General features: G+C 41.9%; 1 protein-coding gene across 4 annotated transcripts in view; it reads left to right on the top strand.

Annotated features, from left to right (window-relative positions):
- Positions 1-26,799, top strand: part of LOC109041868 (zinc finger protein basonuclin-2) — a 293,909-nt gene that overhangs the window by 38,636 nt on the left and 228,474 nt on the right. For all 4 annotated transcript variants that reach the window (XM_019058365.2, XM_019058363.2, XM_019058364.2 and 1 more), the window contains one exon: positions 12,067-12,234. In XM_019058365.2, coding sequence (XP_018913910.2) covers positions 12,067-12,234 — 168 coding nt within the window. The remainder of the gene's footprint in view (positions 1-12,066; positions 12,235-26,799) is intronic.

Genomic DNA, 26,799 nt, shown 5'->3' with positions numbered 1-26,799 from the left:
TAGCAAAGATTATCGGTGGCTGCGTCCGCAGATCCGCGCTCCTTAAATTAAATTAAATCATTACAGCCTCGGTTTTTTCTGCGCGGACCCCTCCCTCCCCCCTCGGTCCGTTTTGGAGTGGGGTGGCTAATTATTCTTACGAGAGGGGAGGGGGGCGTCTTCAAGTTTGCTCGCTTTTATGAAGTGATTCTTGCTGCTCTGTTGCCGTGGCCCTGCCGACTGCGGCAACGTATATCCGAGATCTTGGGTTCCGCTGTGTTTCCAGTGCGATCTGGCGGTAGAGTCTCGAGCCTTTTCGAGTACAACAAAGTTTTCCTATCTGGCAAAAAACTTCAATTAACTTTCCTTGATTGGTCCAAGTCGGACTCGATGGCCCACCTTCGCCCCCGCCCCTATTTAGTAGGGTGCTTACGCTGCTTTTTTAGGGATGTGAAGTTTTCCTCGGAACTTGGGAATTTATATCACGTTTTGGCTCATGATTCGCACTTTTCAGATTACCCCTCCATCAAACCTATGCACTGTGTGATTTCAAAACCTCATAGTCAAGACCAAGATTATTTTTCCTCTCTCTACTTGCTCCGATTAATTCAACACTACTTTATGCCTTGTCTCTCTATCTATATGTAGCGTCAGTTCCTTGGTTTCAAGAAAATCAGTATGAAGTACTGTTTGCATTTCTTCTTGTATGACGTTCTTTAAGATTAAACTACTAAGGGAGCCAACACAGGAATATCCTTGGTTTCTAAATTAAATAATTATTGGAAGAGATACGACAAAATAACTGAATCTGCTGAAGTGCATAGGTTTAAATTTAAAATGCCATCAGATGACGTCACAAGGCGGTAGATTATCTCACTTTTAAAACTATTTTTCTTAAAATTCCCATTTCAGAAAAAACTATAAGAAACACTGCGGACGCAGCCCATGAAGAACTCTCAGATGCAGCAAAGAAACGTCTTCGTGCAAATTATCCATCAAAAATCAAACTTCTACGAGCGACGTTTGCTAATTTTCCTGCTAAATAACGCGGTGTTACGCTCCGAATGGACTGGCGCACAGTGGATCGAGTCAATAAAAGAGGTCGGACAAAATTTGGAAATTTTAAACGCTCATAACACCATTATTACAAAACGTAGAGGTCTTAGAAGTGGTCCCATTGGTTTTCTTGTATAATTTACTTCAGAGCGCACCCCCACAAACCTTAAAAATTCGCAAAATAAATATCTAAATTTGCAATTTTAGTAAAAAAATGCATGTCCGACCTTTCCCATTGACTCGATCCACTGTGTGGCGGTAGGAACATAGAACATAAAGAACACCGAAAGCTGCAAAAAGAACAAAGGTCACCGGGGAGGGACAGGGAATCAAAACTATAAATCAATGAAAAATGCTGGGTATGGGCGGTAATTTCGGGGTCCGTGTCCCCGGACACGGATCGTGTAATTTCCTGGCGAGGACACCGCACCCGGGACCGGTGCGAGGCGGAAATAGCCTCACGGTCGCGCCCACTCGGGGAGGGTCACCGGCGTCGGGGGCACCGGGGGATGGGACCTCGAGCTGACAAGTCCGTCTCTGCCCGGGGAAAGTAAATATGTCAGGAGCGGCCTGAGTCAATACGGCTCCCTGACAGCCGGAGCGGACCACCGACACGCGGCCGTGAAAGGGGTGGGCTAGGACGGGCCGAAGGGGTGAAAGGGGTGGTCTGATGACAATATTTACTCAAGCCGACTCATCAAGCGCCGTTACGCGAGTCAAGTTGTTGATTGTTGTCTTCGGTGTTGATTCGTGACTCTGATGCGCCGCCTTGTTATCGGACATGGCGACCAGTGCGCATCTTTTCGAGCACCGGTTACATTGGCCGCCGATAAGAAGTGTCATAATTGGACATATTTCTATCAAACGGAACTATGTGCATTAGGCACAAAGACAAGAGCATTGAGATCCATAAGAAAACATACATAACAGGGCTCACGTCATAATGCACATAGTTCCGTTTTACAGAAGTGTGTCCAATTTATCGTACTTATTTTCTTATTTTTGTAAAGTTATTTGAGGTTTTTAATCCATTTGAGAATCCTGCAACCTCGAGTGAGCATCGGATATACGAGGTTAGTATACACCTATGCTCCAGGTTTTCAAATTTTCAGGGTCTAAGGCCGAGTGGAGTCTGTTTCTGCAAATCCACTCGTCAGTTCCTTGGAAATTTGTCGCCACTACCCGGATTTGAACCCAGGACCTATTGGTCTAGAGTCAGAAGCGCTGACCGCTAAGTCAACTCATACTTGTTGTTGGTGCCTCTCAACCGCCACATAGGGAAAACAACATTTCGATGTGAGAGGAAAGACTGTGAAAGTGAAAATCAAGGACCTCTCTGCGTCCCACGCAGAAACTTGTAACCAATTAGAAGTGAGAATTGCACGTAACTTACGTAAGTGGTACCTGAGTTGACTGTGACTGTGGACAATGTATTTTGATACCACTAATTTAACAATGCGTGTGGTATGCTCGTGTCAATGAAGGATAAAACCACGATTGCCACACATTTAGATCGTGTAAGATCTATACTCTAAAGTTAGCCGTAGGCAATTTATTTTGATACTACTATTTTAACTCCTTAGAATGCGTGTAGTATATCCATGTAATTGAAGGAGAACGACCATGCACGCCGCACATCTGGGGCGTGTAAGATCGTTACTTCTGAGTGCGCTGCAGGCACTGAACATTGATACCACTATTTTAACCCCTGAGTATGCGCGTAGTATACCTGTGTAATTGAAGGGGAACGACTATGACCGCCGCACATCTGCGGCAAATTCCACTCCTAGATTTTGAACAGCGTAGACTTATATATTTAGACAGAGTGGAAGTGCGGCGTTAGTCACACGTTACATTGATAATTCAAGCGATTAAGGGGTTTCCACGTTAACGTGCTCCCACTCACACTCGGCCGTGGGATGATTTACCAAAGTATATTAGAGGCGTCAAAGCAAATCAAAACTTATCGACGAGCCGGGCGGATGGGCAGGGGAGGGGGCGTCGGACGTCGAGCCCACCACCCTGGAATCGCGACGTCACCCGATGATAAACGACGGCGCTGGCCGCGGGGTAGCGCCACCGTCGCCATCCCCCGCCGCGCCGCGCCCGCCTTAATGACCGGTCCAACGAGGCTTTTAGCTGATTGCACTATCACTGGCTATTGATTCGCCGCAGATCGGAAGCCGCGATCCTCGTACTTTCCGCGGCTTAGACCTGTGTTCATACTACCGTGCTAAGGGAGAACGCCGTATGAACATTCGAGGGTTGCCAAATTTCCTTCGATGAAATGTTGATTTTTGAGGGGAGTTTTGAATATTTTTCCTTGAAATTTGCAGGAACTTTAGGTGAGATTGCAAGCAAGATTATCTGAAAAATTGGAAGAAAGATATTTATAAGTTTACCAGGAAATTCGTGTTTAATAAATGGAATTTTGGCAACGCCTGAAGGTTCATACGGCGTTTTTCCTTGGCACGGCAGTAGACAGTTAGAAGTTTCCGTGTTTATTGTTACTTTCGATTACTTTGAGTTGCTTTTATCGGTCAGGTCAGGGTGGCCAGGGTGTCTACAAGTCCGGAATTTCCGGAAATAGTACTGATTTTTTCAGGGCGGTCCGGTAGTAATGAAAAATTGCGGAAATTCCGCGAAAAGGTCCGGATTTTTATTTAATTTTTTTGTCATTTTTGTGGAAATTTCAAATTTTTGAAATTTTTCTGATGTCGTCAAATGGAGGTACTGAAAAAGTACGGATTTTTTCTGTTGGAGGAGGTACTGAATGTCTTGAGAATGTACTGAAAAAGTACTGTCAAAGTACTCATTTTTGACCAGCCTGTTTTGGTAGATACCCTGGATGGCTCATACGGCGTTCTTCCTTAGCACGGCAATAAAATACACGCAGCTGAAATAACTTTGCCCCCGATGAGAGCTACGCATGTATCGGCAGGACCTAATTTACAGGACAAGGGCACAGAAGGAGTGCAGTGAGGGTTGCCTTTTTCCCCTTAAATTCTCAAATGTCCGAAGCAACTTAACCGTGCAAAATCCGCGATTTTCAGCGATTTTGGAGCTGGTTGCAGATTTGTAACCGGAGCGGAAGCGGGTGTTGACACTTTGACCGGCCTCCGGTCAACGATGGCTCGTGCGGGTCGATTGTTTGTATTTCACACCCAATTAGGCCCATTCGAGGGCAAACTGGACCACACTGCTTGCTCCCAGATGGACAGATCGTTGCTCCGGATGAAATGCACAGATTGCATGCCTTTGTATAAGGCTCATTCATTAGGAAATGAGTTTTCCAAGTTTCCTCACTGTGAAAGAATGATTGTAGGAATTTCACAAGAAGCCCCATCAATTTTCTATGCTATACACTATTGAAAATTCTGTTATTCTATCTCCGTATCGGAGATTAGTTGAGTTAATTTAACGCATTTTGAAAGTAGGAACTACACTGGAAAAAAAAAAAAAAAAACACATTGGATCTAGAGTCCATAGACTCTTGAAAACATTGACAAGAAAAAATACTCTTGATTCAATCAGTGTTTTGCTTAAATCAAAAGGATATCCGCTCAAATTAAGAGGCTTGGTTCTTGATTTAAGCAAAACTCCGATTGAATCAAGAGTATTTTGTATTGTCGATGTTTAAAGAGTCTGGACTCTAGATCCAATGTGTTTTTTTTTTCTAGTGTACAAACAACATGTACTATTCCCCGCTCGCCGAAGAATCAACGTGTTTGCCACTTGTTACCCTATGGAGATAATTGTTTTTACAAATTTGTCTGAAATTGCAGTTCCATTCGACAAAATTAAGTCCACTTATTTTTTATAATCGAGTCGAATGAGACTCCAACTTGGAGCCGATAATAAGAATACAGTAATTCAGGGAGCTTTCATAAATAATTACATAACGCAAATTTTCTGCATTTTGGATGCACCCCTTTTCAGCCTCCCCCTTGTAACGCTACGTAACGCATTCCCGGATCCCTTTCAATAATAAATTAACGCTCGACGGACCCCCCTCCCTTCAGATCCCAGAGTCGCACTGAGTCACGTAGACTCAAAATATTCGAAATATAGTCCAAAACACTGGAAAGTAGAGTCAAAATTGCTTCGACCACTGGTCTTCAATATAGAAACATGTATTTAACCGTGTACCTACAACGACACAATCGCTCTCTATAGTATGAATGTATGGGAGTTATCATTGGGATTACATTTTGCAATAAGGAACCACCATCTCTGGCTCTTCCGTAAAAGCACCTTTCTGCACAGGGAAACCAATGCCACTTATGTTGTTTCTAAAAATAGCCAGAAATAGTGGTTCTTTTTTGCAAAATGTGGTCTATTTGCTCCTTGCTTCCTTCCCCATGACGTAAATCATGCATCTACTTCTTACCTGGACACTTCAAAAGAAGGATTTAAAAATGACCCATCTTCGACCGGTGAATATTAGCTATTTGGCGAGCTCTCGACTCTGGAGGCTTGAAAGATGTCCTCACCTATTGCGTATAATCAAGCACTCGAAGCCGATGAGGATACTTATCGATAGTCATCCCTTTTCTCACACATTGAATCCCTTCGGAGATGGGAATGAGCCGATTCATGCCCTCCTCTCGCGGCTAGCCCCTCATTATCGCTTCGATTCTGCTATTTCATGCTCGAATCAATAAAAATAAGTGAAAACCGAGCGGAGCCGTAGCTTTTGTTCGTCTGTTTGTTTACGCTACAAAGGGAAAGGAGTCGGCGACTCACTTATTCGTCTTGCTCCCGCATCGATTTCTTGCCGCGTTGCCGCAACTCGAAACATTCCTCGAGAAAATTCCATTCAACAGGCCATCAGGCACTGAAAAAAAAATCTCGGTGTATTTACTAAGAAAAGGGTAAAATTACCAAAAATTCAGGGTTCTATTTGATCCCAGTTATTTCATGGTAAAATTACCATTTATGGAATTGGTAATTTTACCGAGAAATCTCGGTGAAATTATGCTACCGGGAATTGATTACCAATAAAAGTGGTATTCTTGCCTGGAAAGAATAGTAAAAATACCGGTTTTTAGGTAAGCTTACCAGTCTGTCTTGGTAAAATTACCAATAATTATTGGTAAAAAAGTGAGATGGTAAAGGTACCAACGGACCTTGGTAAAAACGCCGAGAATTGTTTTTCAGTGGGCAAGGTCTCAACAGGACACGTTTTCTCTTCAAAATTTTATGTAGAAGACGATTATTACGGAAGATTTGGATATCCGGTCCTGAATGCGGCCTTAACACGTACTTTTAACACATAGAGTACATAGAGTCGTAATGTCAATGGGAGAGCTGGCGGCATGTTCTGCTCGACGAGTTCCGAGCCCGGTGTGCGCCGATTTCGGGTCACTTTTTCGATACATGTTCGATCCAAAATGGCGGTATGGAATACAGGGACGGACTGGCCGGGGTGGCGATGGGGCGATCGCCCCACTTTCATCGGCCAAAATGGGCCCCGGAGGGGCCCTTTTTGGCCGATTTGAAGGGCCGTATTTCGCCGTTTCGAAGAAGCGCCCGAGGGCTTTTTCGGTTCGTCCTCGAGAAAGGGCCCCGAGACTCCTGAGAGGACAGGACACTTTATTGCCGATTCGAAGAAGACTCGATGGAGCCTTTTTTTTGCCGCTTCTAAGGACCTTAAAAGAGCCCCTTTATCTGATTCAAAGGAGTCCTTTTTTGCCGTTTCCAAGGGACCATTTATTGCCGATTTGAAGAGGCCTTGATGCGGTTTTATAGGTACCGCCTCTTAGAGGCGGCCTCTAAGGACCTTCAAGGCACCGGGCTCTTTCTCGCCGATTCGACAAAAGGGTCCTTTTTGCCGGGGGCCCTTTGGTACTGATTCAGAGAGGCCTCGAGGGCGCATTTCTATGCAATTTTGAACTTTGGAGGCCCCTAGTAGGGAACCTTTCCTACCTTCCTCAAGGGATTTCGTAGGGGCCTTCGGCGATTTTTCCCCCTTTAGCGAAATCCATAATGGGGGCTGTCCATGTAATACGTAACGCAGTTTTTCCGATTTTTTTACCCCCATCCCCCCTCCGTAACGCATCGTAACGCAAGCTCGAACCACCCCCCCCCCCTCAAAAAAATAAATAAATACGTAACACAAGCCTCGCCCCTCCCCCCTATTTTGGTCAGTTTTTTTAAATTAACAGGGAAAAAAAAGGTCTTACGGCAAAAAAGAGTTACGTAACGTTGGGCTTCTGGTCTCTTTTTGGATAATGTTTCAAAAATAATATTAAAGAATAGGGTCTAAAATAGCGTAAAATTCATTCTAAAAGGGCCTAATTTTCAAAATGTTCCGGGGGAGGGCCCCCGGACCCCCTAGGGGCCCGCCCCATACTTAATTTAGGGCCAGTCCGCCCCTGATGGAATACGTGGTGATTCCTATCTTCTTTGTTTACATCGGATGGCCGGGTACCCGTGTATCGCAAACAATTGATCATGTATCGAAAAAGTGACCCGGCGTCACACAGGAGTCTCGGAATTCGGGACCTGGAAAAAGCTTAAAAGTGGCGTCAGCTCACTCACTTATTTTACGACTCATGTACTCTATGTTCTAACACTTTGCAAGTGAAAGTTCGATCACACAAATTACGTCTTTTGTATTTTGCAATTTAGTCAGTATTAATTGTAAACACTGATATCATGTTCAGGACTTAATTTCCGTACTTCCTGTTTTGTGATTCGTTTTCGACGTGAAATTATGAAGAGAAAATATGTTGCATAGTGGTTTAATTATTCATACCCTGTCTAGCTTTAGAGGCCCGCTCATTGTCAAAATGAAATTTGTTTAATAATACAAGATTGCTAAAATTTTACAGCTTCTATGTGACGATGAACTTAAGAGAACTTAAGGCAAGGCAGTGAAATAATAACTCGATAAAAATCTTATCGAATAGAGTCTTGCAACATGGATTTATAAATCGTCGATCGGCGACCGCACTCCGATCTTAAAGAGCAGGTGCTTTTTTTGGATTAATTTGGTACCCTGCACGCGGTTGACGGCTCGGGCAAAGATTTTTCGCCAACTTGGGATCATCTCATGATTAATGTAGAGGGATGGCAACTATGAATCTGATTTGGAGCTCATCAAATCTTCTGACAGATGGTGGATGCAAGGCTAATAACTCTGACTTCGATTTTCAGCTCCCTTCAATGCAGTGTGTGTATTTTTCAAATTTTCTGGCTCCACACCTGACCTCTGAATTTGTATTGGCTTCGTTTCTTCAAGTGCTTCCTGTAAATAATTAATCAACCCCTGAGGGTCAAAATAATGAATTGACGTTTAATTCTGAAGAATCACAGGGCCGATTTCGTATAGAGTTGGTGCCATCTTTCAGTTTTTGACGTCTATTTACAATGCAAAATGGAGACGCATTTTATCCAGGAAAATGTTGCGCTTGCTCGAAATTTGGATGTCCTCCCCTCTCTCTGATCTCTTTTCACTTAATGCCAAAAGATTTGTCGTCTAATTGTAAGTGTGTCGTCCGTAAGTGTCCGTCATTCCGGCCCGAAGCTAAAAAGTCAAAAACTGTCACAGTTAATAATCGTTTTCCGTCGATTTCAGATAAAAAGTTACCCGGCTTTTTTCATGTATTTGTTAGATTGTCTCTCTACCCTGTCCCAACCGTTCTGTGGAACCCGCAGCACCCTCTGTAAGATTTCGATGGTCAAAGTTCAAAAGTACGTACCAATCCTTGCAGTGTTTCAAAATCTGCGCTCCTGTTGAATTTCTTCTTAGAGAGACAAGTCAACTATATAGCTTGAAAAGTTTACAGAATATTCTGCCAGGAAGGAGGCAAAATCAAGAAAGTTTACACGACATTAACTTGACTAATTTTCTAGAGAAAAATATAGTATGATAGGAGTTCTCTAACGTCGGAGATATGTGGTTTTGCACTTTGGCTATTGATATTTAGTATCGCTCCCAAGTGATCAATAACATTTTTTTTTTTGCACGTGATGCAACACCTTTCAAAAGAATAATCCGTCGGGCAAAAATCTAAGGAACATTACCTTGCTACTTAAACGCCGTATGAGCACTCAAATGTTGCCACATTTCCTCTCAAAAAATAGTAATTTTAGTAATAAGTTATGAATATTTTTCCTTAGAATTTTCAGACTTTCAAGATTCAGTTCCAAACGAAATCCTCTGAAAAATCGGGAGAAAAACATTCATTAAGTTTCCTAAACATTTAAGATTTTTCGGAAGAAATCTGGCAACTCCTGATGGCTCATACGGCGTTCTTCCTTAGCACGGCAGAACTTCTATCATGATTATCAGAGCTGAAAAGTGTAAATACAGACTCAGTAAAAAAAACCGGGTGTGTACAGGAGACAAGGAGAACGGAAAATGATTCTTGGAGAGGGTGGGGAAATCAAATTAAGAGGAACACGGTGTAAAAAAGAGACGAGTCGATTTATCATCCGGCCAAAAAGATTCCCGGCTTGATTCATCTTGTTGCATCGGCCTCGAGGTTGGCGGCAATCGGGAGGGGTGCACAGATCACCGGATTTCCTCGGCGACACCCTCGCACGGATCATCCTTTTAATCCCTGGGATTCAGCCCTCCTGCCGGAGCCAGCTTATTGCTTTTTTGACCGCAGAGAACACTAATGTTTTAACAAATTATTTCGGAGGTACTACCCCAACTGCGGTAATACGCCTTGCCGTGCTGAGGAAAAACGCCATATGAACATTCGTGAGTTGCCAAATTTCCTCGGATAAAACATGCATTTCTAAAGAAACTTCTTTATATTTTTCTCTGTAATTTTCAGATACTTTAGATGAAATTGCAAACAAAGTGATCTGAAAAATTTGACGGAGGAAATTCAAAATTTTCCCGGTAATTTCGTTTTTTATCGAAGGAAATTTGGCAACGTCTTACGGCACATACGGCGTTCTTGCTTAGCATGGCTGCCCCACACCAAAACACAAATAAAACCGGAGTCAGCATTTTTTTTTTTCTTTTCTTTTCTTTTCAAGGGAAGTTTAACGGAGACATCCCATGGATCGGGGCGCCATTTCAGTCATTGCATGACCCGGGAAAGAGGCAACGACCTTTTTTTTTTCGTTCGGCCCAACTTCTCATATCATTGGGAATGGCAATCACGCATCCTAGAAAATGACATATGAAAAGAACAACTATGAATACGAACCTTAATTGGACGTATTTCTGCCAGACGGAACCATTTACATTATGGCATGAGCCCTGAGACTCATAACCATGTATGCATAACAGGGCTCACGTATTATTGGACTTCATTTTGCAAATAGGAACTATAATATCTGGCTCATCCCAGTAGGGTAAGTGGCGAATACGTCGTTTCTTCTGCGAGCCGGGAGTAGTACAATAATTTTGCAAAATGCGGTTCAATTGTTCCAGCTTTTGATTTTTTCTCTTTCTTTTCTTTCTCTCTCCTAATAATAATTCGATGTCCTCTTGCTGTGATAAAATTGAGAATGATGGCTATCGAGAGGAAGAGGGGGGTACTTTTTGCATGGCTCGAAAGAATGAGCTCCCGTGGATGTGCCACCCCTCCGAATTACAGGTTTTCAAGCGAGGCGCACAGCGGTGCGAGCTTTTGGGAGAGATCGGACATAATTTGGAAAATTTTATAAGCTTTTATTTTCGAGAATATGAAACACAGAAAGCGGAAATTGGTTCCAATCGTTTTTTCGTAAAAATGTCCTTCGTGGCACTTCCCTTAAATTTTAAAATACGACGAAATAAATAGTAAAACGTAAAATTTGTGTAATAAAAAACGTCGCGTCCAACCTTATACAATGATACGTTTTACTGTGCGGCGGGAACGGGAGGCACTCAGGAGGAATCGGATTGGCCGCGGTGATTAAACTCGACCAGGGCTGGCATTATCAAAAATTGCCGGCCTCGGCTATGGGTCTCATTGGCGGCTAATAACAGGTTATGAGCGACTTGGCGCGCGGTGACAGGAGACCTGACCACGACCGCGACGAGGCGACGTCCACCGTCCACCATCCACCGCTCACCGCTCACCGGTAGCCACCGGTAGTCGGTGGTCACTCGACCCCGGTGCATCCGAGGCGGCCATTTTCGAGTCGGTTTCGGCACCGTATAATTAGATTTAATCAGCGCTTCTCGGATATCATTCTCGAGCCCTTGCTCCTGTCTGGAAGCTGCGCGCTTTTGTCATAATTATGGTGACTCCGCGCCGAGGGAAGGCGAGGACATGTTCAGCCGCATTTTTCTGGCCGATGTGAGAGAATTCCAGTGTTTCAGCCAGATTTCATAGTTGCCGCCGTCGAGAAACTGGTTCGTCGCGAGTGGAGCTGCCTTCGACATTTTTAAATCTACTGCTCCCAAACGCCTGCAGTGCAGGCTTAATGTTAGTGGGAGCCCTTCTAATTAGGGTATTCTATTCATTTTTCTGGATGTGAAGGATACATCGTCGCTTATCAGACGCATGGTGTGGATGGTCAATGGGAGAGGTCGGACAAAATTTGGAAACTTTACAAGCTTGTAACTCCATTTATACGAACATTGAGGTTTCGAAAATGGTTCCTCGTAAAAATTTCTACTATAGGAACACCCATTATTATTTGAAATTTCAAAACACCATGACCGAGATATACATTTTCACTGTTTTACCGGCGACATGTGGAATGTGGATCCCATTCAGCAAAAAGGAGCCAGCGCAATGATGATATTTTCAAAATAGTGTAACTTCTTCTCGTTTTTAAAAAATACTTAATGTATGTATAGTATTAAAATTTACACACGTGTTTTTCTCCAAAATTAAATCTTTTTTGGTGGGAAGCAAAAACTATTTGCTGTTTTGGGAGATTCTTTAGATAATTATGAAGAAGCAACCTTTTTACAATGCTTCAATTGCGCCGGTTCCTTTTTGCTACATGCGATCCTTGTAGACTTCTACTGTTTGATTAAGTTCTCATTAACTTTTGAATTTTTTTTTTCTTTACCCAAAATGTATAAGTTCATGGTTTTAATTCGGATGATTTTCTGTGCCTGTACAGTGGGCTTCGGTGGCGAGCTGGTTTTTTCGGCCGGAGAACAATTTAAGTGTAGCGCCGTTGACGACAAGCGCCTCCTCTGGACCAGTCAACTCGGGCAGCTCCGCCAACAGCAGATCAAGACTCTCCTCCAACGAATCTCACTTCCCTCTCGCTCCGGCCATTTGCACGGTAAGAAACAATCCTTTTCCCCTTCAATACCATCATTATTAGACACACTGGCCTCGGAATAAAAATCCAGGCTTCAAAGCTACCCTAAAGCCAAAAAATGTTAGAACTTAAAAAAAATTAGATAGAAAAATTCCGCAAGAAGGTTCGGAATTTTTCTATTTGTTTTGTCATTTGTGTCTCAATTTGAGCGAAATTCAATTTTTTTAAATTTCGTCAATAATTAGAAGTACTGAATTTTTCTGTCGAGGAGGTACTGAATTTTTTTGGAACGTGCTGAAAAGGTACTGTAAAAGTACTGATTTTTGGTTAGCCTGTCTTAGTAGACACCCTGTCTGTGCATGATAATTCAGAGCGTTTCAACGTCACAGAGACATCATGCTGGAAAATTGTATTTTTATTATAAAACCGTCGGGCATTTTTACCGACAATTATTCACTGGTTTTTTCTTCTTTTTTTTGACCTCATGCAAAAATTAGCATTATTTTGGACAGAAATTTCATGGTCATATGAATCAGTTTTTTTCAAAAGGGAACAGGTCCATTCCTATGAGTCTTACTTAGCATGTCCTTTTATGCAAGCCAAGGCTCATGCGCAAATGGACTTCTTCCCTTTTGAAAATAACCGATTCAATACCTGTGCAAAATTGAATCGTTTTCGTCAATATTGCAATCATTGAATGCACGTATGTTCCTTCGTTTGAGAACGGTAAATTGGCAGTAGTCCTCAATTTTTGCGAGTAGTGAATTGCGATATATCGATTGTTGTGCCATTTAAACCTATGGTAAAGAATCGATGATTAAGGTGTTCGCTGCGAACACCCTGTTTATCGATCCTTTTACATAGGTTTAAATGGCATAACAATCGATACATCGCAATTCACGCCACGCCACTGAACTTATCGTTGCCCCGCTTGACAATGGTGCGCAAGTATAAACCAAAATGATCACGCGAGTGAAGCTGCACCGAGACCCCAAGATGTTTTTATTATGACTGTTAATGAAGCACCCAAGAGTGGCGAAGGAACGTAAATGACAACGGAACCGGGCGAATGGGAACGCCTCGGGAAACGGACCGGACCGGACCGTGGTCGTCGTTTTACGACCGCGAGCATGCGCAGTGTGTGCGGAAAATATCTGAAATTTACGTCCGGGAATCATCATTAGCCCACGCTGAGTTTACATTCATCGTTGCCCAATGACTCGAGCTCGAACGTCCACACTAGAGTGGACTTGTCGTAACGTGGAGCTTTTATAGGGTCCAAAAGGGCAGCATATCTTCATTTCAGAAAATCACCAGCAAAACTTCGCTACCAACCTCCATATTCAAATGTCAAAACCAAGATGGCCGATTATCACAGATGAGAGGCTTTTCGTTAAATTGAGGTAGAGTATCCGAAAATCAAGGTGTAATGCGTGTCTTGATGTCTTTTGAAACGACGCACAGTGGATCGAGTCAATCAGAGAGGTCGGACTTAAAATTTCTGACTAAGACTGCAAATTTTTATGTTTATTTCGTCACATTTTATATTGTAAGGTGTGCATGTAGAAGAAAATTTCACGAAGAACCCAGTGGAACCACTTTTAAAATGTCAAGGTTTTGTATAAACGGAGTTACAAGCTTTTAAAGTTTCCAAATTTTGTCTGACCTCTCCTATTGACTCGATCCACTCTGCGACGGGTCGTACATATTATACTTGCAACAGTAAGTAATTTCGGATAGTTCCTGTTCTAAGGGTAGCTACCCTTTTGGGGCCAAAGAGCTGAATGACCAAATGGACTACATTTTGCAATTTAGAACTATAAATTCTAGCCCGGTTTAAAAACAACGTATGTGCGATTAGTTTCCCTATGCACATGAGTTTTTTTCCAGAAGAGTCAGAATTTATAGTTCCAAATTGCAAAATGCAGTCCAAATCACATCTATAACTAACCTCTAAAATCTCCGCACGTTGAAAATATAAAGAAATTACTTCATCATAATGGACGTATTTAAAACAAAAGGAATTATATCCATTCTGACATGAGCCCTGAGATCCATAAGAATACCTGCAATACAAGGCTCGTGTCTCAATGGATATAGTTCCTTTTGATTTAAATACGTCCATTTATACTCTCGTAATGATCATAGTCGGGCCTTACGCCCTATACCAACTCCCTGGTACCACTGAATTTACTTTTCATTTAAAATGAGAAGTTAAACTTCGGGCAAAAGCTCCGTTCAAGGATGATGACAAGACGGATAACGTTTCTAAGTAATTAAACTCCTCGAAGAATGTTTAAAACGCACTCCGGACCATCTCCGTAGAAAACAGGAGGCACGCTAGAAAGTCGTATATCTGCACAACTTAGCAATCATGTCGCGCAGTGGACGTTGAATGCGAATGGTGAGTGAAATAAATATAAAAAAGAGGTAGGATTAATAATTGTAGTCATGACACCTGGGTAATTAAACAACGAGCCCATGCTTCGATTCCCTTGCCACCAATGCAGGGTTGCCGATTTGAACTGGATTTTGATACTTTTAGAGAATGTCTGGCTGGATAACGCCAACCATCGAAACAATGACTTTCGTGCAACTATTAATTACGTATTATTAACTAAATAAAAGGGCCTTTACCATTTCATTTCAGGCAAAATAACAGTACGCGCTATGTTGTGAATGCCTGCGTGGTTACGTTCGGGACAAACAACAACCAATTTTTAAGGTTGTAGAAATGGGTCACTAAACCATGAAAGAATTTTGACTTGCGAATACATTTGTCTGGTAAATCACGTGTACAATACGATGCGCACTTTTAAAACGCTTTTTCACTTAGAAAGCGAGAAGCAGGCAGTATGCTTGAGCAGTCTTACGGTGAAAAATCTCTCCGAAAACCATAATTTAAAGCCGAATGAGACTAAATGCAAAATATCGCATTCGAGTAGTCAAATCTGACTGGAATTTTTGCGTTAAGTCTCGTTTGGCTTTGAGTTAAGGTTTTCGGGAGAGCTTGCTCACCAATAGACTGCTAAAGTATGCCTCTACACTGTTTTGTCACTTTTTTTTACAAAGAGTGAAAAGCAAAACTAGTATTTTAGCAAAATTTGCTCGATACATCGGTGTTTGCTCACTTCCTGCGGGCTGATAGTTGACATTTACAGACAAAGCTATAGACAAAGAAGACATTAGAGATACAGAGGGATCCTATTGGTGGAAGCGTGTGGTTGCAATGTACAAAGGACGTAGGTAACAGGCTAACTAATGGCAACCCATGAGAGACCCTATGGTTAGTCCATCATTTCTTCCCTTAGTCTATACACGGAGAAAAAAACTTCGTGCGTGGGGCCCGAAGTTTAGGTCATATGGATCCCTGAAGTTTTCGGATTGAGCATCTGAACACTTTAGGTCCAGCTGCTGAGGTTTGGATCACACATCTGAAACTTCAGTTCTTACATCTAAAGTACTTCGGTTTTCACATCCGAAAAACTTGGGTTCTCTCATTTGAAGTACTTCAGGTGTAAGAACTGAAGTTTCAGATGTGTAATCCGAACCTCGACAGCTAGACCTAAAGTGTTCAGATGCTCAATCCGAAAACTTCAGATATCCATATGACCTAAACTTCGGGTCCCACGCACGAGGTTTTTTTCTCCGTGTAGAATCGTTCCATACTATGTCTTCTTTGTCGATCGATTTGTCTACCAATTTCAGCAATCAGCCCACCAGGAGGAATCACCTCAAATAGAAAACACAAGGTTTAGTGAGCCAGTTTACCGATTGGACTCAATTTCTTGAGCTCATTGAAATTAATGGAGAGGACCCGAGGTGCACTGAAAAAAATTCTCCGCGTTTTTACCAAGGTCCGTTGGTACCTTTACCATCTCACTTTTTTTACCAATTATTGGTAATTTAACCAAGACAGACTGGTAAGCTTACCTAAAAACCGATATTTTTACCTTTTTTTTACAGGTAAGAATACCACTTTTATTGGTAATCAATTCCTGGTAACTTTGCCGTTTTATCTCGGTAATTCTACCACAGTCGATAAAAAATATCGGCGTTTTTATCTAAGTCCAGTAAAATTACCGAGAAAGTTCAATAATTTCACCGAGATTCTTGGTAAAATTACCAATTCCAAATGTTGATTTTACCAAGAAAAAACTGGGATCAAATAGAACCCTGAATTCTTGGTAATTTTACCCTTTTCTTAGTAAATACACCGAGATTTTTTCTTCAGTGTGTGCAGCAGGGCAACGTGGCGCGCCCCATCGGGGTCCTCCCGCCCGTCGCACCGGTTTTGTCCCGGCGCAGACCGCGACCACGCTCCCCCGCTACCAGGAGTGTCACATTCAAGCGCGGACTCCCCGCCAACATATTGATGGGTATTTTTTTTCAAATTAAAAAAATCCCCTGTGGAACCCTTGTGGGAGGAACCGAGAGGCTGGCTCCGGTGCCGCCGGGACAAAGCGGTCCCCGGTGAAACAATGACAGAATCAATCATTGAACGCTCTCTCATTATAGCCGTCGCAGTGGAGATGGGCACCGGGTCGCCCGCTTCTCGCCGTCGGCACCGGGGGTCAGCGTCGCCGCCGTCATTCGTCCCCGACGTGACGTGACGCGGTCGACGACGTCCCGCACGGTGGATCGAGTCAATACGAGAGCTCGGACAGAAATTGAATACTTTCCATGCCACTGAAAAAAAAGTATGGTGACATTTACTATGAGTCTACTTGATTTTTTACACAGTGATACTATTTAGTGGAAATAACCAGAATTATAGTAGTATTCGCCAGAACTCTGGTGATTCTTACCATAGTATGGTAAATGCCACCATAGAGTCTGGTGTTTATTACCATATTCGTATCACTGTGTCAGAGATGGTAAAATCTACCGGCATATTTTTTTCAGTGGCGCTTATAACTCCGTTAATACAAAACTTTGAGGTTCTGAAAGTGCCCAGATAAGACATAATATTTTTACAATATTGGGCAAATATTGTCAGTACTGTCGCAATATTTACACAATACTGACAATATTTTGATAATATTATAATCAAAATTATTTTTTTAGAAAATATTTAAAGAATCATCATTTAGTATTTTTAAAAATAATATGTTTACCCAAAACATCATAAAAATATTTTCAAAATATTTGTATTTCAATACTGTAAAAATTTATATCGTGAGAGTATTTTTAAAATATCAGTACATATAATATTTATATTCAAAATATTTATTATATATTTTAAAAACATTTTAAAAGACAGTAATGCATTGGTAAGTATTTTCAAAATATTTTGAAAATATTTTAAACAATAATACTGCTATTCAAAATATTTTTAAAATATTTTCAATATCCTAATCGGTATAAGTCATCATACTAAATGCCTGCCCATAACGAAAAGTATTAAACATAATAAGGCTTAGATTTAAGACGTAGCTCAAATGTGTTCTTTCTGAACAATTATCCATTATTTTCAACCTTATTATTCATAAAGGTTATTGCAGTTGTTGTCAAATTTAATATAATATAATATAAATATATATTTTTTTGCCTCCCAAGAAATTGTTGAATTTCCACCTCCTTGAGGTCATTTTCAATGTATTTGCGCGTGATCTCAGTTTATTTCTTTTTTTGTTTCGTTTGTAGTTCATGTACTGTTGTGAATATTATCATTGAATGAGAATGTTATCATTCATTCACATCTGGTTGTTTATTTTTTATTTTTCAAATTTCAAATGAAACATTTAAATTCAACTGAAGAAGAAATTCTTGATCTCGTGTGCTTATTGGTCTCCTGTAGAACTTGCACTTAGTAGCTGTGCAGCTGTGAGATTATGGCAATCGCACCTGCATAGTCTTTATGAGGAAGACATCAAACTGCAATCAAATGCAAAATGCATCTCAGAATGTCGATGAAAAATTTAAAGAGAAAAAAATAAATAAAATAATAGAATGGTGGAAATAATAGAATAACAGAGACAAAAGAAGAGAAATAAAATGAAGTAAATCAAATTAATGATAAAATGAAGTCAAAGACTAAACTGAAGTAAAACATTAGAGGGAGCAAGGAGATGAAGTAAAAAAACTGAGATGAAGAAAAAAATAAAGTATAAGGGAAAAAACTAAATGAGGTTAAAGAATAGAATGAATTTAAAGAATTAACTGAAGTCAAAAAAATTATGATGAAGTATTAAAATAAATTACAGTAAAACAAAACAAAGTAAAGGAATAAGAAGTAAATAATTAAAGAAAAAAAATGAAGTGCTTGAAAAAAAAAAAAAAATAGAGTGAAGAAAAAAATAGAGTCAGCAAGGAAATAAAACAAAGTAAAACGATAAAATAAATTTAAAAAATATAGTAAAGTAAAAAGTAAAATAAATACACGGACAAATCCAGGCAGATGGAAAATATCCTAGTTGCCCGTCCAACTCGACGTTAAATACCGGTTTTAAGTCACTAAAATACATCGTCTAGTGAAGCTCAATCGGTAGGGTCGTCGGTTAGTGTTAGGTAGGTCCCGGGTTCAATCCCCAAGGTGGATGAAAAATTTCTAATCTGCAAAATCGATTCAATAACATCCCAGTGGTTTCATTATTTTTATTTTTCATGGTTTCTAAAATTATTTCCACAATTAACCCTTTTCCACCATCCCCTAGCTGCGAACCCCTAAATTGATTCAATATTGGTGTAGTATTGTCTCAATATTGATATCCAAATACTTTCCCTTTGAAGTACTGGCACAGTATTCTCAGCCAAAGTATTGGCACAGTATTTATGCCAAAAGGAAAGATGGTGTACGATTTTAACATTGGCTCAATATTTAACCAATATTGGCCCAATGTTTGCATAAATACCAAAACAATATTGTTTGAATATTGGCTAAATATTCCTGTCTTATCTGGGTGGCTTCAATGGTTTCCTCGTGAAATTTTCTTCTCTATGCACCCCTTGAACTTAAAATAGGACGGACTGAACATCAAAATTTGCAGTTTTGGTCGAATATTTTATCAGGGTGTTTACGAGTCCGGAATTTCCGAAAAGTCATGAAATAGTACAGATTTTTTAAGGGCGGTCCGGAAGTACTGAAAAAGTGCGGAAATTCCGCGAAAAGGCCCTGAATTTTTTTTTTTTTTTTTTTTCATTTTTGTCGCAATTTCAAATTTTTTAAATTTTTCTAATTTCGTCAAATGGAGGTACTGAAAAAGTACGGAATTTTTCTGTTGGAGGAGGTAATGAATTTCATGAGAATGTACTGAGAAAGTACTGTAAAAGTACTCGTTTCTGACCAACCTGTTTTAGTAAACACCCCCCTTTGTATGTCCGATCTCCCTGATTGACTCGATCCACTGTGTGCCGTGCTTTCTGCCTTCGACTTTGTCCTCCAACCGCAGATTCAAAGAGAGAAGGAGTCATTGTCTGGGGATTTTTACCAGAGACAATGTATTTTATCCGACAATAGGTCAATTGCGCCAGATATAGATTCGTATTCTGTTTTCTTCAGCAAAATTGAAGGAGATCTGTCCAATCGCCAAGTCTTTACGTCCTATATCAACGGGGGTGAAGACCATCAAAAATATGGTGTATGACGTCATCCACCGCGATGGCACATACCGTGGTCTCTTCCACCTCGGTTTCATCCGTATTTTACGTCGAACAACCGGTGCAAATTTGTGCGTCCGTGATTGATGAAATCAAGGTGGAAGAAACCAAGGTATGCACTACCACGGTTGATGACGTTATACACCGTTTTTCGATGAGCATATCTTAATGTAGGACGCTCCGCTCATATTCGGCAATCATTCACGAGGAAATTTATTCAAACTGCATATTAGATACTTTAAAATTTCGACTTTTCTGGAAGAAGACCCCCGGACTCCCCTTCCGCTACTCTTGTTCGAAGTGTCGAAATGGACAGCAGCCTGAATGTTGTTTTGTGTTTGTCGGGTACACAAGACACAGATGACATAGGTTAAAAAGCGGAGCGTGATTGGTCGGCTACGTCATGTCGCTGCTTTATCGTGCCTTTGTCAGGTGGAGTGGACGATATACTGTCGGAAACTTCAGAGGTGCCTTCAGTTTGTCGTCCATTCCACCCGACAAAGCACGACAAAGCAACGATAAGACGTAGCCGACCAATCACGCTCCGCATTTTAACCTATGTCATCTATGTCTACCCGACAAACACAAAATTTCAACAATCAGGCTGCTGATCTAATTATTTTTTGTTAATCTATAAGCTTAAAACATTGAAACTCATTTCTGTGACCGGCGCATTTGACCCATTCTTGGGGCATTTAGACCTTTCTCGGTTCAAGTCATTATGACTACCCGAAAAACACAAAATTTCAACAATCAGGCTGCTGATCTAATTATTTTTTGTTGATCTATAAGCTTAAAGCATTGAAACTCATTTCTGTGACCAGCGCATTTGACCCATTCTTGGGGACATTTCGACCTTTCTCGGCTCAAGTCACGAGGCGGTCGAAAGCCCGAGTTTCTCCCGGGTCCTTTCGCCGATGAAGCGGACCTTTGACGACTTCTGTGGTCTGTCGCTGGGTTTGCGCTCTGCGGCGGTATGCGGAGCGGCCTGCGTGTCACGGCTCAGCCCGCCCCCCTCCACTCCCCTCATTGTTCGGAGCCGCTGCAGCACAATCAGTCGATCCCGTTGAGCCCCCTGGCGGATCTGGCTGCGCCTGCGCCCTCTCGTAACTTTGGACTTTTACTTTTTTCTCCTCTCCTGATCGCCGACTCTGATTTCCAGCCTCGTGCGCGTGGGCGTGGCGTAATTTAGAGTGTGTGAGTGTCGCCCCAGCAAATTTTAGGGCCGGAGTTACGATCGCCCCTCGCGCGGCCGAGCTCCGAAAGGTTGTTCAACTCGGCCCTCCATCTGATACAAGAACCTGCAGATTCCTGATTTTGCCCCTCGGTGGTCTGAAATCAATAAGGGTACAACTCTATCGTGCCTCAGTCGGGCGTTTTCATCGTCGTCCTTTAACCGGCTCCTTTCCCTAGGGAGGCCTCATGTGACTTAGATTCTTGCTAAGGGATGTTTACACCAGGGTGTCTACAAGTCCGGAATTTCCGGAAAGTCCGGAAATAGTTCTGATTTTTTAAGTGTGGTCCGAAAGTGTTCAAAAAGTTCGGAAATTCCGCAAAAATGTCCGGAATTTGTTTCGTTTTTCCGTCATTATTGCCGCAATTTGAGAGAAGAAATTCAAATTTTTTTAATATTTCGAATTTCGTCTATTGGAGGTATTGAAAAAGTACCGAAGTTTCCCGCTGAGGAGGTACTGAATTCCTTGGAAATGTACTGAAAAAGTACGTAAAAGTACTGACTTTTGGAAAGCCTGTTTTAGTAGACACCCTGTACACGGAAAATAAAGCTTTAGGGTTACCCTCTAAAATTGTGCTGCTACCCCAATTTGTCGAATAATATGGACTGGACATGTCTGCTATGCTAACGAAGAACACCGTAAGAGCTCTCAGTTCAGGCGTTGGCACATTTTCTTTGAAAAAATGATAATTTATCGTGGAAGTTGTATTTTTCTCCCATTTTTGGACAATTTTGTTGGCAATTTAATTTAAAATATCTGAAAATTTCTAGGATATATATGCATAACTTTCCTCAAAAATAAACATTTTATCGAAGGAAATTTCATACTGCGTTTTTCCTGAGCACGGCAGATTCCCAATTAATTTTGGTAGTACTACAATGCAAGGTGGGGTATTACTGCAACATTTGGGTTAGTAACCTAATTCATTATGGGATACACCGCAATCGTTTGGACTTAACCCCTACCTTTTTCGTCTGTTTATCTTCCGATGAGGGTGCGGGCAATTTATTTCTCTCCATTTATTTCTTATTCGCCTCCCTGGTCGTCTCAAACTACATGTATGACTCCAAATACAAAGAAGTAGCTGAGAACACCTTTCGCTCTTGTCTAAATCCAGTGTCTTCTCAGTCCCACGGGATATCCAGCGTTAAAGTCCGCCCCCAACGTATCCAATTCATGGTTACAGTTGTATTTTTATGGTTCGGGACTCTACAAAATCGCAGCACTGGTTGTCTGGAAAATCTTGTAAATTTGCGGAGGGTTTACCTTTTGTCTGGGATTGAAAACTAGGCGGGCGGGAGGGGAAAATAAATGACACGATGTAGAAAAGTAGACTGGGTTTATGGACAGCCCATCTACAGGCCGGCCGGCGCGGTGTGCAAAGGGTATAGTGTCCGGAAAGTGGACAGAGTTGACTTTGACGCAAATAAAACGGCCGTAAACGGCGTCACGCATACCTCCAGCGTCGCCTCCCAGTCTCAGCGGACCTGCCTAACTCCTCCCTCTGGTGCCAAACCCCATAAAAATCATTATATTCGCAGAATGATAATAAATTGATAACATGATACTCATCACATCGCTAAGTTTCTCTAGGAAATATTAATTTTCTCATTTTCAAACATGTTTAAAACGAGAAAATTGAAGATGAAAAGAATTTGCTGAACATGGAGAAAGCATCCTTCGGAGCGTTGTTCAGAGAGATCGCGAAGTGTCTCCAAATCAATTTGGCAGCTGTGACGAGAAGAGACGAGTATCAAGCGCATGCAGTCGTAAAAGTCGTCGCATTGAGCAACGATCTTTCAGGTCCACTGTAGAGTACACTTTGGTCCTTCGGCCGCCGGAGGCGCCCTACTCACGGGCTACATAGACATATCGTCCACGTTCCGGGCTCAGAGGCCGAAAGTTCCGGGCACAGCACCCGGAGCAGTCGAAGCTTTGGCTCCAGCACCTGAAACTTTCGGTCTCAGATCCTGGAACGGACGGTATGTCTATGTAGCCCGTAACTTTTTTTCAGTGTGGGGTTCTGTCTCCGCGGTATGTGTCTCAAATTCGAATCGCAGGAATGAAACTTACGGCACGGGCTCCCACTTTTTTCAGTGTATAACAGTGTAATCGAGACTCTTTGAAGTCGGGAATGGAGATGTTGCATGTGTGAGGAATTTGCGATTTAACTGTTGATGCTTTTGTAAAAGTTGGCGAGAAACACGATGGTGCCACTGGTTTTCTCTGAACTCAACTCCCAGGCTCAAAAAACGCTCTCAAGTTGAGGCCAAAATGGAGGAAATATCCCACGCTATCCTGAGAGATCAGCTCTACATCAAGAAAAACTCTCCATGCAAAGATAGGGAGCAAATGCATTGACAGGGCTGCCACTTTATTCGGGGGCTCCACAACTGAAAGCACGGCAACCCTGCTAATGTATTTGCTCTCTATCTTTGCATGGAGAGTTTGTATTGATGTAGAGGTGGACTCTCAGGATAGCGTGGGACATCCCCTCCATTTTGGCCTCAACTTGAGAGCTTTTTTTAAGCTTGGGAGTTGATCTCAGAGAAAACCAGTGGCACCATCGTGTTTCTCGCAAACTTTTACGTAAGAATCAATAATCAAATTGCAAATTCCCCACACATTTACCATCTCCATTGACTCGCGATACTACCAACTTAATTGGAAATGCCCGCATATCATCCAACACATTGGGGTAGCATCACCATTTTAGGGGATAACTCCTCACACTTTTTTTTCCGTGTAAATTTTTTTGTAAAATTGGTCGTTCTCCACGTATGACGGCGTCTATTTTATACATTTAAAAGTTCGAGAGTTGGCTAAAATTTCTGCCCGAGTCTCACGGGACACCGAACCGATGGAAACGGTACGCTTGTCATGCCTTGGACCGAATTTTCCCGCACCTCAGTCAAATCGCAAATTCCTCACACATGCAACATCTCCATTTTTACCCTATTTCAAGTTTTATTGCAGTGGCTATATGCTCGCTCCAAATGCAAGATGATGGGAGCGATGGAAGTGCAGCCGGTCGGTGTTGTGGCCGTGAGTGGAAGCACGCGGCGGTCGCTGCAGCACGGAACATGGCGCGCGGCGTTCGCGGCCTTCATCCGCACTTGACCCTTCGAGTGGAAGATCGATCTCGGGCGAGATAAGGCGTCGAACAAGACGAGCGGCACCTATCATAATTAAATTTAAATTTAAATTAAATTACTCGCCGAGTCCAGTTTTCGAAGACTTTTTACGAGCGGCGATTAATGAGTCCGGTTGCGTCGCCGCGAAATCAGAACAGTTAATCTCGCACGATTAAAACCGTTCGGGCCGCGTTTCGCACCGGCAGGACTACCGGGAGATGGGAGGCGCTCCGACTAGAAGAAGAGAAAAGATGGAGGGAAAAAACCCGAGAGGAAAATTAAAATATGAAAAAAAAAGGCGGGAAAAGGTGTCTCGCGCGGGACGAGAGGTTAAGTGTTAATACCTGGCGCGAGCAGACACAAAGCACGGCAAATAAATAGCGCGTTCGTATAACGTCCGTCTCGTTAAGGCTCGAAAAAGAGGGGCCCACGGGGCGAGGTGACGGAAAGCCAAAGACAAAAAGAAAACGCGGGCGATATAATAAAGCAGTGGCGTGGCGGACTTTGCGATATATCGATTGATACGCCCACTCAAGCCAATGAAAAAAGATCGATTATCAGGGTGTTCGCAGCGAACACCTTATCAATCGATTCTTTACCATAGCTTCAAATGGCGGGATATCGATAATCGATCATTCACGCCGCGCCACTGTAATGAAGAAGTCGGGATCGAGGATCGAGGATTGGGCCCCGGATGGATTTCTTTTACGATTTGTTTAGTGTGATGAAAATGATTTCCGAGGCAATATAAATTTCATAGCGAGTGTGCATACGGTCGAGGTCCGGAGGCCCCGCCCACTTTTAAATTAAAAAGCCCGGCTCGCAGTCGCGCTGTCCAGGTTGAGGTTAGGGCTCAGGCGCCAAGTGACAACTGCGGACCGCGATCCGACCCGCCGTCTTCTGGACGCTCACGAGGCGCTCTTCCCACGAAAAGGAAACTCCCGGGACACTGGGAAAAAAAATACATTGGATCTAGAGTTCAGATTCTTAAAAACATCGACAAAAAAAAATACTCTTGATTCAATCGGATTTTTACTTAAGTCAAGAACCAAGCCACTTAATTTGAGCGGATTACCTTTTGATTTAAGCTTAAATCTGATTGAATCAAGAGTATTTTTTCTTGTCAATGTTTTCAAGAGTCTGGACTCTAGATCCAATGTGTTTTTTTTTTTTTTTTTTTTTTTTTTTTTTTTTTTTTTTTTTTTTTTTTTTTTTTTTTTTTCCAGTGGACCCATCTTCCTTGTCCACTCAACTCACTCTTCGCAGAGTCCTAGATCCGTGGACTTCTGATGTTCAAGTCATACAATTTTGCAGATATCCCAAAATTCATGAAGCAAAATATCTTCATTTAATTTCGGCTATAAAAGAACGGTAGAACTCTCGCCAAATAAGTATATACACCTTCAGACTGTGACAGAAGATCCGCCATTTTGCTTCCTGCATTTATTTTACGTGTAAAAGTGTCGTTAGACGATCCTCTTTCGCAGTCTAGAAGTGCGTAAACCCTTTTGGCGTGGATTCTATTTGTAAACATGCAACAGGATTAAAAATTTACTCGGTACCAGTTACTCGAACTCCATTAACGTGCTTTTGGCGCCATCCCTAAATTACGAAACGCATTTTTTCGGCATTTTCATACCCCCCTCCTCTCTTTCTTGTAACGCTTTTGTGAAGTAGGTTCCTACCCATTAACACTTAAAATAATTACTGTAGATTCTGCACCTCCTTCTTTTCTATTAAAAGGACTACTGTATTTTTCAGGAGAAAATTCAAGAACTTTTTACAATTCCTTTCAAAGAATTAAATTATTTTCTGCAATAATGTAGATATTTTTTTAAGCAAAAAAAAAAAAAATAAATAAAAAATAAAATACGATGCTACCGAAAAATTCAACCAAATGTCCCTAAAATGACAGCAAGTTACTTGTGTGCGATGAATTACCATTAGTCGTAAAGGCTTCGAAAGGTTCCACAAAAACACGTTTTCATCAATGTGCGGCGAGTTGCCATCGGTCCATCCTCCAGGTCCGCTCCACAAATTACCAGCCGATGAAATATGAGTCTCATTTTTTGACTAATTGTTTTTTTAAGTAGGTGCCTCGTCTTGGACCGCTTTTCCGAGACGGTTTCTCACGTCCCACCGCGGATCGGACTCTAGTGAACTGGTTGCGCGGAACAGGGAATGCGGACCAGTTTTTGCGCTATGCTCTACGCAGTAATATATCGGCGCACGGGGAATATGCAATATATCAGGGCGATTCTCCGAGAGATCCAGCGATGGGGTTTCCGGAAGATCCGCTTCCTTATCGCCTCGTCTCGCTGCTACCTCCTATGTGAAATCCATTTCTTGAGAAATTTAAACCGGTTCGTTCCATTTTGATCTAGAGCGATAATATTTTTTTCAAATTGTATTGCATTCGTTAGTGAAATGAGGTTCTGCGCTATTTTCAAAAATGCTCTATTTGATCCTGGAAAATAATCACTGAACAATTCTATCCCCTAAGGAAGTTGGTCCTCAAAGAGGGAAACAATAGAATTTGCGGGACACGTAAGAAAAAGAGAGAAAAGCAATTCTATCCCCTAAGAAGAAGTTGGTCCTCAAAGAGGGAAACTATAGAA

The sequence above is a fragment of the Bemisia tabaci genome, chromosome 2 (assembly GCF_918797505.1).
Source record: "Bemisia tabaci chromosome 2, PGI_BMITA_v3".
Classification (NCBI taxonomy): domain Eukaryota; kingdom Metazoa; phylum Arthropoda; class Insecta; order Hemiptera; family Aleyrodidae; genus Bemisia; species Bemisia tabaci.
Note: the sequence above shows the minus strand (reverse complement) of the source record. Positions and strands in the feature narration are given on the sequence as shown.